Source organism: Oryzias melastigma, linkage group LG2 (genome assembly GCF_002922805.2).
Source record: "Oryzias melastigma strain HK-1 linkage group LG2, ASM292280v2, whole genome shotgun sequence".
In the NCBI taxonomy this organism is placed as follows: Eukaryota; Metazoa; Chordata; class Actinopteri; order Beloniformes; family Adrianichthyidae; genus Oryzias; species Oryzias melastigma.
Window position 1 is genome coordinate 20,967,897 of NC_050513.1, and position 16,711 is coordinate 20,984,607.

The following is a 16,711-nucleotide window of genomic DNA, read 5'->3' on the forward strand; positions in this document are numbered from 1 at the left end:
TTCCTGTTTGACAGCAGGCTTAATAAAGTTTGTTGAATCTCTAAACTCTGAAATTGAATGCAAAGATCATGGACAACAGTATATCCTCACCACTGCTGTATGGCTGAATTTAACTGACTGACCACTCATGCGGTAAAGACTATCAAGCTCATTAAGATCATTTCGTATGAACTACGGGTTAAAATTAGTCAAATTTGTAATGCCTTATCTACACCCATGAGTAATCTTAGTTTTTAAAAAAAAGATAGCAATCACCAATGAAGTGCACTCAAACGGTGGTAATGTACAACAAAACCCTCAAGTGTAAATTTCTACCCAATTTTGTTCAATTTATATAATTGTTTTTAGAAAACGGTTTGGTTTGGTATTTGGAAAAATTTATTTACATTTGTTATTTGTCTAAATTCCAAACTTTTTGAAAGATAGTTTGATGAGATGCAACATTTGAGGACACAGTGACATCATGTGGATTTTTTTTAGTATAACATATTTGAAACAAGTATAAATGATGAGTTTCTCAAGTTTAGTTAAGTTTGGTAAATTCTAAAAAGTGAGAGAATAAAAGCACAGTCTAGAAAAACTGTTGTAATAATTTCTGTAGTTTTTTTTTCTCCTATCACAGATCAAAAACAGGTGAAAACAGATCTTACAGTCTGTCAAAAAGGCTCTTTGGTTTGTTTCTTGTTGTTTAGCATTTAGTCAGCAGGTAAGACACTTGCATTTTCACTGACAAGAAAAATAAACATATGCAATTCACAGATGTGACAATGATATGAATTCTCTTTCACTGTTCCAGGTTATTTCTATTTCCCTCTCCTATACATTTTCCAATTCAGAAGAGAAATTGCTCACTTTTAAAAATTGTAAGAAATTAGAAAAATTATGTAAAATGTGTAAATATATGGTCTGTAAGAGAGATTTAAACTTGTAGTCAGAATTCATTTTACAAAAGCAATCAATAACTAAGGTATTGTCAAAACATTTTATTAAAACTCCAAATCTCGAACATTCCTTCAGCTGTTTTTGAAAAGTAAAGGACATTGCTTACAGAGCTAATGTGAATGCATTACACTTCATCATTGACCTTCAGACATCATTCCTTCTGATTAAAGTAGGATGTCAGCTTTGATGAACCGTTTTCTCATTTAAGGCGTGGTGAAGCATGCTGTTGTCAGGCCACTTATTCATTCACACACTGCACACCCCTTACATCCACTACCTCATCCAGACCTCCACCCACACACACAATCATATTAATTTCACATAGAGCGCACTGATCTAAAAATACACAACACAATAGAATCACATAACACTAACTAGTGGGAGCAACACAGAACCTATAACCAACTTAACGCTGGTCGCTACAATATTTCTATTTTTTGTCTTGATAAGTTTTATTTTAGTTTTCATTGCTTGAAATAAACCATTTACATATCAAAATTATGAAATGAAAAAAATAATCACAAAGCGATAAAAAAGAAAATGTTGTCCAAAAGAGATTTAAACAAACATGGCTTATTCGATTCTATTCTATATATCTCGCTTTTATTTTGACGTTTGCCCGCCTTTCCGTATACAAATACTCCTTCCTGTTTACCCGGAAGTTAGTTCAATTTCCAAAGATGGCGGAACAGGGTCCGATGGCCATAGCGATGCGGCTACGAAACCAGCTCCAGTCCGTTTACAAACTGGACCCGCTCAGAAATGAGGTGAGTGGTTGTAGCATGGAAGCCTGTCCGCGTTGAATGAAGTCCTCCGGACAGTGAAAACTCTCGGTTCGGAGTTGGTCGTCTTCAGTTAAGGCGGATGGTCCTTGTCTCCACTGTGCTGATGCGTTGCGATGCTGATGCGTAGCGAGCAAAGACGTGCCTGAGCATGCGTACACAGCGGGGTACAGCCAGTCTGTGATGGAGCAGCGAGCACGCTACTTTGTTTCTGATTTCACACAAATAAACTTTGACTTTACTTCTTAAGAAGGCGTCACGTGAGCGGTCCTCGGACGGGAATAGCACCGTCTTTGGCCGCGTAGAATATTCTCATTCATTTGGAGCTCTGAACGCAGCGAACACTTGAGGGGTTGGATTAGAAAATGCACAAGACTTTGCCGTTCTGGTGTAATGTTTTGATGGCCAAGTTTAAATGTGCTGTGACTGCGAACAACCTTCTTAACGGCTGTTTTCTTCTTCTAAAGTCCCGTCTGCGTCTACTGCCTGGATCTCCCTTCTTCTTTAGTCTCACACGTGACGCGAGGCTATCTGAGGAGATGTAATCAAGCAGGAAAAGTCCGTTTGTCTGCTGCTCCAGAGACTGCTTTCCTCGTCTTTAATGAGCTTTGAGTCAGGCAGCTGTGAGTTCAGCAGCTTTCAGCTGACAGGAAAAGCTCAGTGATCTCACAGTGTCATGTTAAACTGCGTTAAGATTGCTCATTATCACCAAAATCTTCCCACCCTAGACTTTTCCAGGTTCATGTTTAAGAATAGATTCCTTCCATGTGAGAGTTGGGGTTTACTACTACTTGAAAATAGTTTCATACTTTCAAATTGACTCAGGATTTCCTTCAACAGGAGAAAGTCAAGCTGAAGATCAAGGACCTGAATGAACACATCGTCTGCTACCTCTGTGCAGGCTACTTCATAGATGCCACCACAATCACAGAGTGTTTGCACACATGTGAGTCTCACTCTCCTTGTTTCTCTAGCCATCCAATCAAATCAGTTATTGATGTTATAGAGTGATAAGCCTGGGATGAACATGTTTTTTTCTTCAACAGTCTGTAAAAGTTGCATAGTGAAATACCTACAGACCAGCAAATATTGTCCAATGTGTAATATCAAAATCCATGAAACGCAGCCCCTGCTCAACCTCAAACTGGATCGAGTCATGCAGGACATTGTCTACAAACTGGTGCCTGGACTTCAAGAAAGTGAGTTCTTTTTTCGGGAATGTTTCTTTTTTCTTCAGATAGCTGAAGCTCCTGTTCAGTTTTTTGTTCTTCAGTCACCTTGGCCCACAAAAAGCGAGGTAGCAAAGAATAACGAGAAACTGTTAAAGTCCCCCTCTGATGAAAATCCTGGTTTTTGAGTTTTAACACGTCTGTGTGGCAAAGAGAACAAATGTAATAAGAAATCATTTTGTTTTTACATTTCAGAGTATTTCTCCTTTTAAATCAATCAAACTGTCTTGGACAGACTCTGTTTGAATGAATGATCTTCTTTCCATCAACAGCTCTGCTGCACATGCACTAAACCCTCATCTGTTCCTAGTGTCTAGTTCAGGTTCTGGAGAAGAGAAGATGGTATCTTCACATTGACTGCAGTCAAATGAGCCGCCGTTCACATTTCTGTGGTCAAATCAGCATCACTGGATTTTTGGTGTGAGTTTCATCCAATACTTACGGTAGCAGGACTGAGAACGCTGGAAAATCTCCACCAGACTCCACGGAGCTTCTTGATGTGACTACGGAAATGTGAACGGCGGCTCACTTGACCGCAGTTGGAAAGGATTCCAAGTTCGGTTCATGAAGATCTTCACTTCCTCGTCCGAGCTGACATCCAGCTCAAAATGAAACTGCTGTAGCAGCGGTGAAGATTTACGCTAGCAAGACACCGAGCTACCATAATCGGACAGGAGGGAGGTGCGGAGGACGGAGCAGCTTCGCTCAGCTCCAAAAGCCACGCCTCCTCAGAGGAGATTTTGCAGGCTTCAGATCAACATGAAAAAAGGCTTTTTAAGACATTTAGGTTGTGGGATTATGGTTAAAAATGTCATAATCATAATTAAAACACTACTGGGAACGTTTTTTTAAAATAAAAAAAAATTGTAATGGGGGACTTTAAACAGAACGTCAAACTGTTAAACAGTATTGCAGAGAAAAACTAATTGTCAACTTCAAAACAGGCGCAGTGTCCTTACTCCTTGAAACAGAATGTTATTAATTAGACCTAGCAAAAGTTCATCTGTGAATATATTGAATTATTCTCAATCCCAGGGTTGTCCACTGATCCCCATCCAGATTGGGTCCTTAGACAAGACCCTTGATGCTGCTGCCTAACTGGGTCCCTGTGCCCCTCAAGTACAGGGTTGTGTCAGGAAGGGCATCCGGCGTAAAAACTGTACAGTGAGTGCTGTTACGCTGTGGTGACCCCAAAATGGGCTAAGCCGAAAGGTGAAGAAGAAGATTCTCATTTGTGTCCAGTCTAGTCGGTTCACAAAAGTTTACATATTTGAACATAGCTTTGAGCAGAAGTTAAATGAGAGTATTTTTTAAATTGCCCATCATGATTGTGTATTTTTGTGCTTTTGTTTGTCCAGGCGAAGACAAAAGAATAAAAGAATTTTACCAGTCACGTGGATTAGAGAGAGTCGTCCAACCTGCTGGGGACAGTAAGATCACATTCTGCCACCACAGTACCTTACGCCGTGTTCACGCCACACGCAGAAGCGCAGAGTGGAATCCACTTCAACACCAGTTCACACCAGATGCATATTTTTTTTCTCAACAGTCGAAAGATGCTTCTGCTCAGTAGTCGGCCCACTATATTGATCTGTGTGTGTATGTGTGTTTCGCAGTGTGTGTGTGTCTGTTTTTTTTTTGTCTGTCGCGTGTTGTTTCTGTTTTTACAGCATTCCCCTGCTTAATTACGTTTCTTCATTCAGGGTTTCACATATCAGCTGATTTTTTTTTTTTTTTTTTTCAGTCCATCTCCTCCGGTTCGTCACAAAAACTCTGTCAACTCAAGAAGCTTTTTATGAAAGTTTTGTTTCTGAAGGAGCTGGAGGAGAGCGCAGTTGAAGAGCACACCAACCAGTTGCTACGCACGAACACAGGGTCGCGCACACACAGCGAGCTCGCATGGAGAAATGGCGTCAGCTAATGCAGAAATATCCTGATAATCGCGGAGGATAATTACCATCCAGAGCAGGTGTTAATTATGGATGAAACTGGAAAATTCTGGATAGAGATGCTCTCTCGCACTTATCTGATCTACTCCAATGTTCTGTAATAAATGTTTACAAAGCGTGATCAGAAGTGTTTTTGATGAGTATGGATCAGTAACGGACATTCTTTGGGCGTGGGTGGGATAATGGGGGTTTTCTGTATTTGCGCATTTGCCGTGTTTGTGGAGGTCTCCGGTCCCTAACCCCCTCAAATAGGGGAAAATACTGTCTAGATACATCTTTAGATACAAAAGTATGCTTGCATTGGCCAATAGCTGTTTTTTATTGTGAAAAATTGGTTATGTTTTGAAAATTGACCGGATTCTCTTGGTGAAACTTCCTGCCTGGATTGATGCAAATCGCTCGCAGCTAACGCGAAAATAGACCAGAAGCCGAAACAATTGCTGCGGCTGTGGAGGACCGCATCGCCTCATGTCCGGTGAGAACTACACCATAGGTTAACAAGGGCGCCAAATGGAAACGGCCTCCGATCCGTTGCACTTCCGCGTGTGGGGTGAACCCGGCGTAATTCACATCTGAACAGTTTTTTAAACACTCTGTATCCATCACCGCTAACAGTATCTCAAGAGTTTCTTCCCTGAAGCTTTTATGCACATTAAGTGGAACTGTCTTTCTCTGCTCTGTAGACATGTCAGACGCAGCAGGTTTACCGTACACAAGTTTCGACCACTCCAAAGCCCACTTCTACAGATATGATGAGCAGGTTTCGCTGTGCTTGGAAAGGCTAAGGTGAGCTGCTTCTCAGTTTCCTCGCATGATGGTGAACTGTTTAAAAAAGGTCTGTTGTGGTTTTGTTAATATTGAACGCACTTTGCATGTCAAATTGGCGTGGGGCACCCGTCCTTCGTGGCCCGGCATTTTTGCTGCTCGCCACCCGCACAAAAATGTGTTCCACCTCGGCGTGGGTGAGAGGAGCTACCATCTAATGTTTTTAGCCTGATCGCTACATGGAGCAGTGTCAGTGTACATCTGATAGGGCTGTGGATCATCACTTAGGTGGCGATTCGATTCACGAATCAAGAGCAACGATTCACGAGTTGAACCACGATTCTTACTTTTTATTATAATGTTTATTGCTATGTGTATGTCCATTTACTAGATGGATGAAAATTGAAATTATTTGTATTTAATCATCATTTATACCTTTATTTAGAACAGGAGATCAGAATCAACTAAACTGATTGAAAAAACACAAAGATTCAGATAAAAAGACATTTTTTTTTGTCATTTTAAAGTTTTTTTGTTTTTTGTTTTTCAATCTTCTCAGCAGTAAAACAACATAAAGGATAAAAATCACTTTTGTTTTGGATCAGTTAACAACAAAACCTGAAAATGTTCTCCACAGTTTTCTATCCTCAAAGTTCTTCAATATTTTACGTTCTAAGCATCACATATTGCTGCACAGCTCATATGAAAAGTTTTTTTCTCAGCAGAATCAGCTGATTCACGTTGATTACATCCACCTTTCAGCAGCGCGAGGCTGTTTCTTCAGAATAAACTGGAGTTTCGTTAATTGCGTCAAATGTTGAAGAGTTATCATAGTCAAAAGAATGTAAACACTGGAGCTAAAGCTCCAATGTTAAAGCTAATTCATTGTTTCAGAAGTTATGACTGTGAGCAGAAGTTCAGTCTCAGTTTCTGAACAGAAAAAAGCTCTTGCTAGTTTTACTTTGAAAACCGGAAGCTTCATCGTCACGAAGATGTGTTTACTTCCGGTGCAAGTACGGCGGCCCTTTCTGCTTTATTTTAGTTCGTAAACTTAAAATCCTACATAAATCTGCATTTCAGAGCAAAAATACATCGTCCCAAATTGATATTTTGATCATCGTTTGCTACAATTTACTACATTTATAAAGATCACGAATCAGCGATCTTTGGACGCTGCGAATATCCACACTCGAAATTCTGGGAGCAGATCGCGATTACCCGAGCACCCGGATGATGAGGAGAGATCAGGTTTATTCGTTATGAAGAGCATTCTGTCTATTGTGTATCCTGTCCCCCAACTGTACACAGGCTTCACCAACGCTGCAGCTCCAGTGGGTTAAGAAAATGGATGGAAGTTCAGGACAAAAACTCTCATTCATTAGCATTCTACCCACTGAGCGAGTCACTGAAAATGAGTCCCTGATTGGTAAATGCACCATGGCAACCTGTCAAAATTCTGATATTTTAACTATTGCCGCGCTGCTGCCAGACCTCTGTGACATGCCCATCACTCAAATCACATCGCAAGACCTCAGATTGGGTCTGTACCATTGACTTAATATTAAAACTGGCCGCTTCTGTCGCGCGAATATCATGCGGTGTGAATGCAGCATAAGGGCTGATAACCTAGAAAGGGACAATTGCAGTACAGCATTGCGAAAATTACTAACGAATAAATACTAACGTGTCTTTGCAATAATTACATAAATTTTAAGGTAATAAACAAATAAGCTAATAAACAAAGCTCTAGTTAAGAACCAAAATGAAGAGTAAATCAAATGGCCTCAATTAAAAGAGCTATAAATGTGGAAATAAAAAAATTCACATACGTTCAAATTCAAATTCACTTTAATTAATTTTTACATTTTACGTCAGTTTGTTATTGTTGTGTCAACCTATGAACTTTCATCCTGTTAATATTATAGGATCATTGTTTTTTAAAGCCCTGCCATCATATTCATTCCCCTCCTTTTATCAAAATTTCCCGCACTTTTCTTAGATAATCAACACTTTAGTCACGTGCTCTACGTGTGTACCGCTACCATACACACCTGTTGGATCAATAACGCCGCTAGACGTCTCATTTGGACAGTCGGATGCTGCGCACGACTCCGCTAGAATCTGGTGTGTTTTATCTTGTTGTTTGGACAGGTTACTGCTGTTACCGCCATAACAATCCATGTTATGTTACATTAAAAACTAGAGCTGTCAGGCGATTAAGTTTTTTTATTGCGATTAATTGCATTGTCCATAGTTAACTCACGATTAATCGCAAATTAATATGTGGCTGTTTTTTTAGGAAAAAATGTGTGCTTCATGGAATTTAGCAGTTCTACATTAATTATGAAAACAAGAATGGCAAAACTAATAGTTTTCATCAGAAATACTTTATTTTGTAACATTGTATTGAGATAAACTTTCTTAACAATAAAAGGCTGTAACATAAAATGCCTAACAAAAGCCCAAGTCCAAGTGAAGGGCATTTTAAATTCAAAACTTCAATCAACGTTCAGTAAAATAAAATAAAAAAACATCAAAAGTAAAATTTCCATAACACTTTCATGTTCATTTTTTGTCAGGACCAAATCTTTTCCTCCTCTGCTGAACTGCAGTAATAAATGAAATAGAGATTTATCATTTCCAATGAACTTTTGTTTTTTAAAACATTAAAGACTGAGAAAAGCGGGATACTCTGTGGATAGTTTGACAGTCTGTTACTGCCGCCGCGTTCTCTGGCTGCAGCTCGATGCAGCGACGTGTCCAGTGGAGCTCACGCCATGAATATGCCGGCAGACAGACCGCTATGCTGGGGCTGGATCACGCTTAAACCTCCAGAACATTTAAAACGTCCCCCGGTGCGCTTGCTGTTCAGAACGTCGGGGGTCCGAAGCTCTCGGGACGTGGCACCGGACGCGAGCCGGTACCACCAGACGTGGTACTGGACACGAACCGGAGCCGGGTTAGGGTGCAGGAGCTCTCCAGGTCCTAGCGCCGGCCGGTTTTAGCTAGCAGCTCGATGGTTGGTGACCCGCCCGTGATCTAGTGAGAGCAGCCGGTGAGTTAGAGGGCGATGAGGGACGCCTGCGCCCGGTGTGGAAAGGCACATATGAGAAAATCCACGATTAATGCGTCAAAAAAATTGTCAACGTCACGCACATGTCAGATTAACGCGTGATTAACGCAACAAATCTGACAGCCCTATTAAACAGATTGCTGTCTGTGTCTACTTTAGAACAACACAGACACAGCTCGGACCTTTTCCCTTGTGGCCGCTCTGCCCTCCGTGTGTTCTCACCCGTGGAGCAGGTGGAGAGAGCGCATGAGGAGCCCCGCCCATCACCACTGTGGAGAAGCAGCGGAGAAAGTGACTCCGTGTTTGTTCTAAACCCACGCCACTATGTTTTTAGGCATTCAGACAAAAGGTGCACACGCCCTGCCGGCTAAGATACAACAGATTATAGAAAAACATCAGTGACTTTTTTTTTTCACCATGAGGCAGAGCTGGCGGCTCCTTTGAATTACCGCCCGTACAGCTCGTTCCTATAACCACTATTGCTTTCTTACACATCTTTACTCGCTAATCATCCGTCTGGCCCGTGGCCGCTTCTCTGTCTAAATAAAACGTTATTTTGTCAATGGTCCGGCCCAGACATGTTGGTAAAGCGCACTCTGGTGGACTCAACCAACTGTCAGAATTTAAAGGGGGTGTTTATGTTAAATTGTAGCTCCAAAACTGACGGTGCGTCTCTTAACGGACGAACACTGTAACAAAGATTCATTCATAATCTAACGTGAATATTTTTCCATGACGCCAACTGACCGGCCCATGAATGAAGCGGCCCACCGGGAATCCTCCCGACTCTCCCGATTACCCACTCCGCCCTTGATCTCCTGTGATGTTCACAAACGGAGCAGCTTTTTTGTGGCTTAAGCTAGGGGTGTCTGTCCCAATCCGATATGGTTTCAGAATCGATCAAAATTGGATGTTGTCTCCAGATTAGTGATTGGATATTTATTTTAATATTTTGATCAGTGCTGTGCTGCATTCCAATTTTTTATTTCACAATAATCGCCCCAGTAGAAATCTGCACAATATTTTAGTCCCGTAAAGCATAGTAGAATACAGCAGCAGTTTGAGCTGGAGGCGCACACAAACAGAGTTGCACTTTGGAGCTCAAAAACTCTTTTAATAAACCTTTAAAACTGACAATGAATGTTCCTTGTTTTTTGTCCAAACCTAAACAATAAGCTACAAAGGCATTTCAGCAGAAAAAAGAAGAGAACAGTGCACTTGGTACTGTGAACAGAGAGATGGCAATGAGGTGTCAGGAAAAGATGATCAGCACAATATCCCAAAGTAGAATCACTAAATAAATCCATTATTTTACATCAACAACTAAAACTAATAAATTGTTACATTGACATGAGCTAGTCATGAAAACTCACCGTCACATTCATGCTACAACTATGATTTTGGGAGAAAGTCCTTGCTTTTTATTTTAAATGGAGATGTGATCTGATCAGAAATGTTCTGAAGATCTTGAAGCTACAGTCACTGAACTTTGTTTCATGACTTATCATTACTGTAGTGTCGTACTGCAGAGAAAATCCCTTTTATTTCTTTGTTGAGAAGTTTTCATGGAAACATTGATCACAATTAATCAAAACCCACTGACACAAAAAATTCTGATCGGGACAGCTCTAGCATGAAAAATGTACCTAATGGCATATCAAATGTAGTCATTCTGACACGGCAGAGGGGAAGCTCATTGTTCCGGAAGAATCTATGAATGGTTTCACGAAAATAAAACTGGAGACATGATTACTCATCCTTTTGTAAACTCTTCAAAATAAATAAACCAGATCTCTCAATATCATTTTAGTCGTCCATGCATTGTAACTGAGATGAACACTGCTACATATAGCAATCATGCTAAAAACATTAGCTTGTTGCTCCTCCCACTCATAAGCTTACATAACACATTTTTGGACGGGTGGTGAGCAGAGAATTTGCTGCGTAGTGAAAGAGAGGGAGCCGTTAATCGTGTTCGTTATGAGCGCAGCTTAAGGTCTTGTCTATTTACAACATGAAACTTGATGTTTGACACATCCTGCTTCTGGTTTGTTTTCAGTTCGTCCCTCGCTGGGAAAGATAGGACAAAACTTGCACTTCGGGTAAGTTTCAGCAGTAAGTTGCTTTTACTCTGTTAAATTGTCATTGCAGTTCTGTATGTGTCAACATCACAGCAGCAGATAATTTGTTTTTGTTGGGTCAAAAAGCTGACTGCTAATTCAAATGAAAACCATAAGGCCAGTTATCTGTTTAGATGTTCAAACATAAGAGCAGGGTCCCCAAACCACGGCCCACGAGTCAGATGCACCCCCCACTCCCCCAAATAATATCAGGGCTTCATTCAATAATGCTGGACTTATTTTTCTGGAACGGTTTGAACTTTGAGAGTTTAAACGAGAGAAAAATGTGAAAATGTTCATGACTGTCAGAAAAAATGGTATAAAGTGTGTAGTGAGGAGTTTTAAAACCTTAAAACATATGGACTGCAATCCAATTTAGCAGATTTCATCGATCACGGATTATTTTTAGGATGTAACTCCAGAGATAAACGAGGGAGCACTGTACTGGCGAATAGGTAATGCATCCGTATGGCCATCTGAGGTAGAAGACAAAATAATTAGACTTTTTTTTCAGTAGCACTGGATGAGAGTACAGACGTCTAGGACACAGCACAGATACTCATTTTAGTCATGAAATTAGCACTGCTGAACTGTGAGATGTGCGAGGAGTCTCAAAGGGAGAGGACAGCCTATTTATTTGTTTTATTTTCTAAATGTATTAATAGGATTTTTCTTGACTTTTTTCTGAAAATCAGTTATTTGGTTATTTTTCAAATTTGATAACCAGTGTTGTTTATTTCATTAAAAGGATTATTATTTATTTCCTGGCTTTCTGTTTGCTGTGAAGACCCCAGAAAGGGTTAATACAGTGTGTTCCAAATTATTATGCAAATTGTATTTAGGTGTCAAAAAGATTAACTTCTTTTTTTTTATTCATCTCCTGGATGATAATAGGGCTGCCATGATTAGTCGAATAATCTGAAAAAATAATCAGTGATTAGTCGACTTTATGGTTTGTGGCAGCACTAGATGATAATGTGTCTCTTTGGATCACTGATATCAATCTCAGACACCTGTGATCATTAGTTTGCCAGGTGAGTTCAATAACCCTTCTGTTATCCTAGACATGTTTAGATTAAAAGTGGGCTAATCTGGACAGCGCACTGAACTTTTTTTTCTTCACTTTTCTTATATCTTCACTGGTGTCTGTGGCAGACATGAAATCCTTTCATAGGAGGTATCACACATCAATATAAGGGTATGGTCATCTGGACCCCGTAAGAGAGCATGAGGGTTAAAGGAACAACTGTGAAATAAGGACATTCCACTTTATCAGGCAGACCAACATTTGCAAGCTATACGGGAAAGAAAAAGGATCTCTGCTTCTGAAAATTATGAAACAGTTGAATGTCTTGGACAAGGTATGAAAACCATGGATATTTTATGAAAACTCAAGCATGATCATTGTACTATAAAAAGATTTGTGGCTGATTCAGAGCCCACACAGGTTGGTGCATATGAAGGCCGAATGAGGAAGGTTTCTGTCTGACAAATACAAGGAGGATCAAAAGTTTGGTCACCCCAGATAAAATGCTATAATATTGTGCATAAAGAACCCAAGGAAAGATTAAAAAGTCTTTTAAAAAAGTATTACTATGTTTAAAAAATAGCCTTACCCTTAACCATTACCCTTTCAAATCAACAGAAAACAAGCTAACCCACCAGAGTTAGTACCTTGTACCCCCCCGGCAAGTATCACAGCTTTAAAGGCTTTTTGTATCCAGCCAAGAGTCTCTCAGTTCTTGTTTAAGGAATCTTCATCAAGTTCTGTTACGTCCCTCCTTAGGAAGGAGGAAGAAATGTGTAACATAAAAGAATAAATAACCAGGCAGGAATAAGATGTGGACACAGCTCTGCGAGACCTGTGTTGAAACTCAGACTTCACATCAGCAAACTCGTGTCTAACGTGCTCTTCACCTGGCGAGCCGGCCAAGCTCTTTTTACAACGTTGACGGAAAAAGAGGCGCGTTCTTCTCCGCTTAACCTCCAGAGGTGTCGGAAACCTTTCCTCCAAGGCCTGACGGGGACCTCACGGGTTTGAACAAATCCTAAGTCAGCTGAGCTGATTCCGAGTGAGCCACGTACAGCAAAACCACGGGACAAACATGTGCGTAAAGGATTGGTTAAGTCTTTGTGCAGCGCGTAACTGTGCACCTCTGGAGAGTGCAGACAGCCCAGGGCGTTCCAAATCAAACTTGTGATCCTTTTCCATTTTCACCTGCGATGGAGAGGATCCGTCAAGTTCAGTGCGTGAAAAATGATAAACAGTGCTGTCAGTCAAATAAACATCTGTGTAATTCCAGGTCTCAGCGCGCGTAAAGGCGCATGCTGGGTACAGCTTGCGTCTGGAAGTACGGAACTGGTCTTTACTCTTACGTTGTGCTGAGGGTTTGTCCAGTACTGTAAAATGTGGTACTTTACCGCCAGCCACATCATTCCCCAGCAGCACAGCCACGCCTTTTACAGGCAGCCCTGGACAGACTGCCATGGGGAACATGCCAGACACCAAGTTCAGGTGCACGCCATGCACAGGGAGAGACATGTTCTCCATCCCAATCCCACACATCGCAGTGCTGTAACCAGAAGATGAATACTCAGAAAAATGTTGGGTATTTGCCAGAATTACCGTTTGTGCCCCTCCCGTGTCCCTCAGAATGCGCACAGAACGGTCGTCCGCGCTTTCGCCGCTCAGTGAGACGAGACCTTGAAAGATAAAAGGTTTAAAACGGGGGTCTGGGTTTTTACCTTTACCTGTTCTAAGAATCACGCTGATCCCTTTTGGACTGGATGGGCTCTGTTGGGCAGGTTCGGGTTGACTTTTTAGGAGACTACAGTCAGCGACGACATGTCCAGGTTTATGGCAGTAAAAACACTCACATGTTTCTCTGGATGTGTTTGACTCATTATGAGTTGACTGAGGTAAAGCTGGAACTCTCAGGTGGTCATTGGGCACAAGGAAGGATGTTTAATGCGTCAACATGTACTCATCAGCCAGCACCGCTGCTGACGTCACAGAGTTCACTGTCTGTTCATTCAGATACACAATAAGACGCTCTGGCAAACTTCTTTTGAACTCTTCCAACAAAATGAATTCACGCAGCGAAGACAAATCAACTTTGGTTGCTGCACACCACTTGTCAAAAAGAAAGGCTCTTTTCGCGGGCAAACTCCACAGGAGTTTGAGTCGAACTTTTTCTCTGCTGTCTGAACAAATGCACAAACAAGAACAAGGTACACACAAAACACACAGGGGTCGTTACAAGTTCTTCCTTACAGAAGTCTTCCAGATCTCTGAGACTTCTGGGATGTCTGTTCCTCTCTGCTCTGTTCAGGTCCATCATAGATGTTCAATCATGTTGAGGTGATTGGGAAGGTCACTGCAAAACCTTCAGTTTATTCTCTTGCTGTGAGTCAGCGTGGATTCTGAGTGTTTGGAGAAACCTTCCTCTTTCCAGCTTCAACCTTTTCACAGATCAAGTTTGTTTCCAGAATCTGCTGAACTTTTCTGGAATCCATTCTTCCTTCTGCTGGTGAAAAGTTTCCTGATCCGCTGGCTGCAATACAAGCCTGCAGCATGATTGTTCCACCCCCATGCTTAGCAGCTGGACAGAGGTTCTGTTCATTAAACTCTGGACCCTTTCTTCTCCAAACGGACCTTTGCTCATTGTGGTTCCATGTGAACCGGGTCTGTCCACAGAACTTGTTTCCCAAATGCATCAGGCTTGTTTCAATGTTCATCTGTGAACTTCAGAGGTTGAGTTTTGTGGTGAGGACGTAGAAGAGGGTTTCTTCTGATGGCTCTTCATATTTCTACAAGTCTCTCTGACAGCAGAAGAGTGCAGCACAGCTCCAGAGTCTGCAGGTCTTTCTGGAGGATCCTGCAGTCAAACCCGGGTTAGGACTTGTTTTTCTCACAATCCTGCAGCTGCTCTGTTTGAGACTTTTCTTGATCTTCCAGATCTTTAACTTCCACTCTTCCTGCTGACTGACATTTCTTAATGACTTCTGAACAGAGGACACTTGAATCTGAAAGCTCTTTGCTATCTTCTTACAGCCTTCTCCTGTTTTGTGAGTATCAACTGTTTTCAGTTTGTCTTCTACAAAACTGCTGGAAGAACCCATGATGCTGATTGGTGGAGAAAAGTCACATGACTCAGATTATTTCAAATTTTTGAGAATGAAATCACATGTCTTTGCAAACCATGACTGTGAACAATCCGTGACACTGTCGGGTCTCGTCTTTTCCAAAGGGGGCGGAGCATACTATTCTACAGGGTGTTTAAACTTTTGGAAATTGCATTATTTCCAAAGGGTAAATGATAGAAATAAAGTATATTTTTTTTAGATATCAAAAGAATGTCTCATATGTAATCTGATGCTTTTAAATGATTTTTCCATCTCTCCTCAGCTTCTTTAAGCACAATAATTTAGCATTTTACCCGGGGTGTTTGAACTTTTGATCCCCACTGTACATCAGGTGAAAAGAACAACAACTAAAATACATCACAAAGCAGCAGCACATATATGAAGCTGCTGGAGTCCACCAACATCAAGGTGTAGGATCCTCCTGAGGCTGCAGGTCTACGTAAACCTTCTATTGGAGCCCCCCCTCCAATCAACAATCACAAGCATATACGACTGCAGTGGATCCAGACAGACATGAAGACTCATTTTCAAACAGTCTTGTTCACTGTTGAACAAGACCTGGATGCTCCAGATGGATGGAGTAGTAGGTGGGTGGTGGATGGCCACCATGATGGTGACCACTGCATTGCTGAGGAGGTGTTGGAGTAATGGTTTGGTCTGTAATCATGGGGAGAGAGCTGGTTGACTCCTTTAGGGTCTCTGAAGGTGTGAAAATGACCTCTGAAAAGTATTAAGAGTTTCTGACTGACCACTTCCTTATGTGGTACAAAAAGAAGAACTGTGCTTTCTGTAACCAAATCATCTTCATCATGACGATGCAGGAATACCTCTGCATCACTGTCTGCTATGGGCATTATCCCATGTGGTATCTGATGGAGTCTAGATGACCCCAGCCTTACTTTGACGTGTGATCCATCCCATGACAAATGTGGATAAAGGACAGGATTTCATGTCTGCCATGGACACCAGTGAAAATCAAATATCACAGACAAAATAAAGTTCAGCGCACTGTCTTGTGACCCCACTCCCAACGTCAACATACCTAGGATAGCCCAAAGGTTACACTAGATAAATTGATGGTGTGGCCCCCCCATCCAGCCCCAGACCTGGGTTGCATGGCAACCTAGGCAAAAAACATATTAGGCGCCCCCTACAGGATCTTAGAACCTGGGACACGTGGTTTCAAGGCAAATGCACCATCTGACTCCACCACCGATCAGCTAATATTTTTACTATTAATGAATAAAAATAAAATAAAAAAACCCCAAAAAATATTCGAGAATAAAGTGGGGGGGATTTCAACTGTCAAATGTTTTGAAAGAAAAAACACACTCACCTGCCAGTTAAATTTGTCGTTTTTTGACCAAAATGCACAGAGTAGTGAATTTGAAAACAATTTTTTTATAAGTAAAACAGACAAACCTCTACTTTGAGTCTGTGCTTCCTCCTCTTCCTTTTCTAATCCTTAATGCTCTAAAGAAACACTAATGGCAGCAACACTGTGTGCTCCTCTCCTGCCCACAACCCAGCTTAGCAGCAGCGACAGGAAGGGAGGGGCGCTGCACTGCAGATCAAACTTGAGTTATTTTATTTACGTTTTTTTTAATTATTTCTTTTTTTTATTGTCTGATTGCTGAAAGCAATCAGAGTATGTTGTTGTAATTCTTTATTATATTTTATTATTATTCTTCTTCTTCTTCCTCCT

The 16,711-nt window shown here is 41.2% G+C and overlaps 1 protein-coding gene across 2 annotated transcripts in view; it reads left to right on the forward strand.

Moving 5' to 3' along the window:
• The first annotated feature begins 1,557 nt into the window (after nt 1-1,557).
• pcgf1 (polycomb group ring finger 1) overlaps nt 1,558-16,711 on the forward strand; it is a 19,593-nt gene continuing 4,439 nt past the window's right edge. Inside the window, exons 1-6 of one of the 2 annotated variants that reach the window (XM_036216320.1) lie at nt 1,558-1,709; nt 2,565-2,670; nt 2,771-2,923; nt 4,312-4,383; nt 5,586-5,688; nt 10,800-10,842. In XM_036216320.1, coding sequence (XP_036072213.1) covers nt 1,623-1,709; nt 2,565-2,670; nt 2,771-2,923; nt 4,312-4,383; nt 5,586-5,688; nt 10,800-10,842 — 564 coding nt within the window. In that variant the 5' untranslated portion in view covers nt 1,558-1,622. The remainder of the gene's footprint in view (nt 1,710-2,564; nt 2,671-2,770; nt 2,924-4,311; nt 4,384-5,585; nt 5,689-10,799; nt 10,843-16,711) is intronic. The other variant, XM_024270944.2, reaches the window with a different exon arrangement.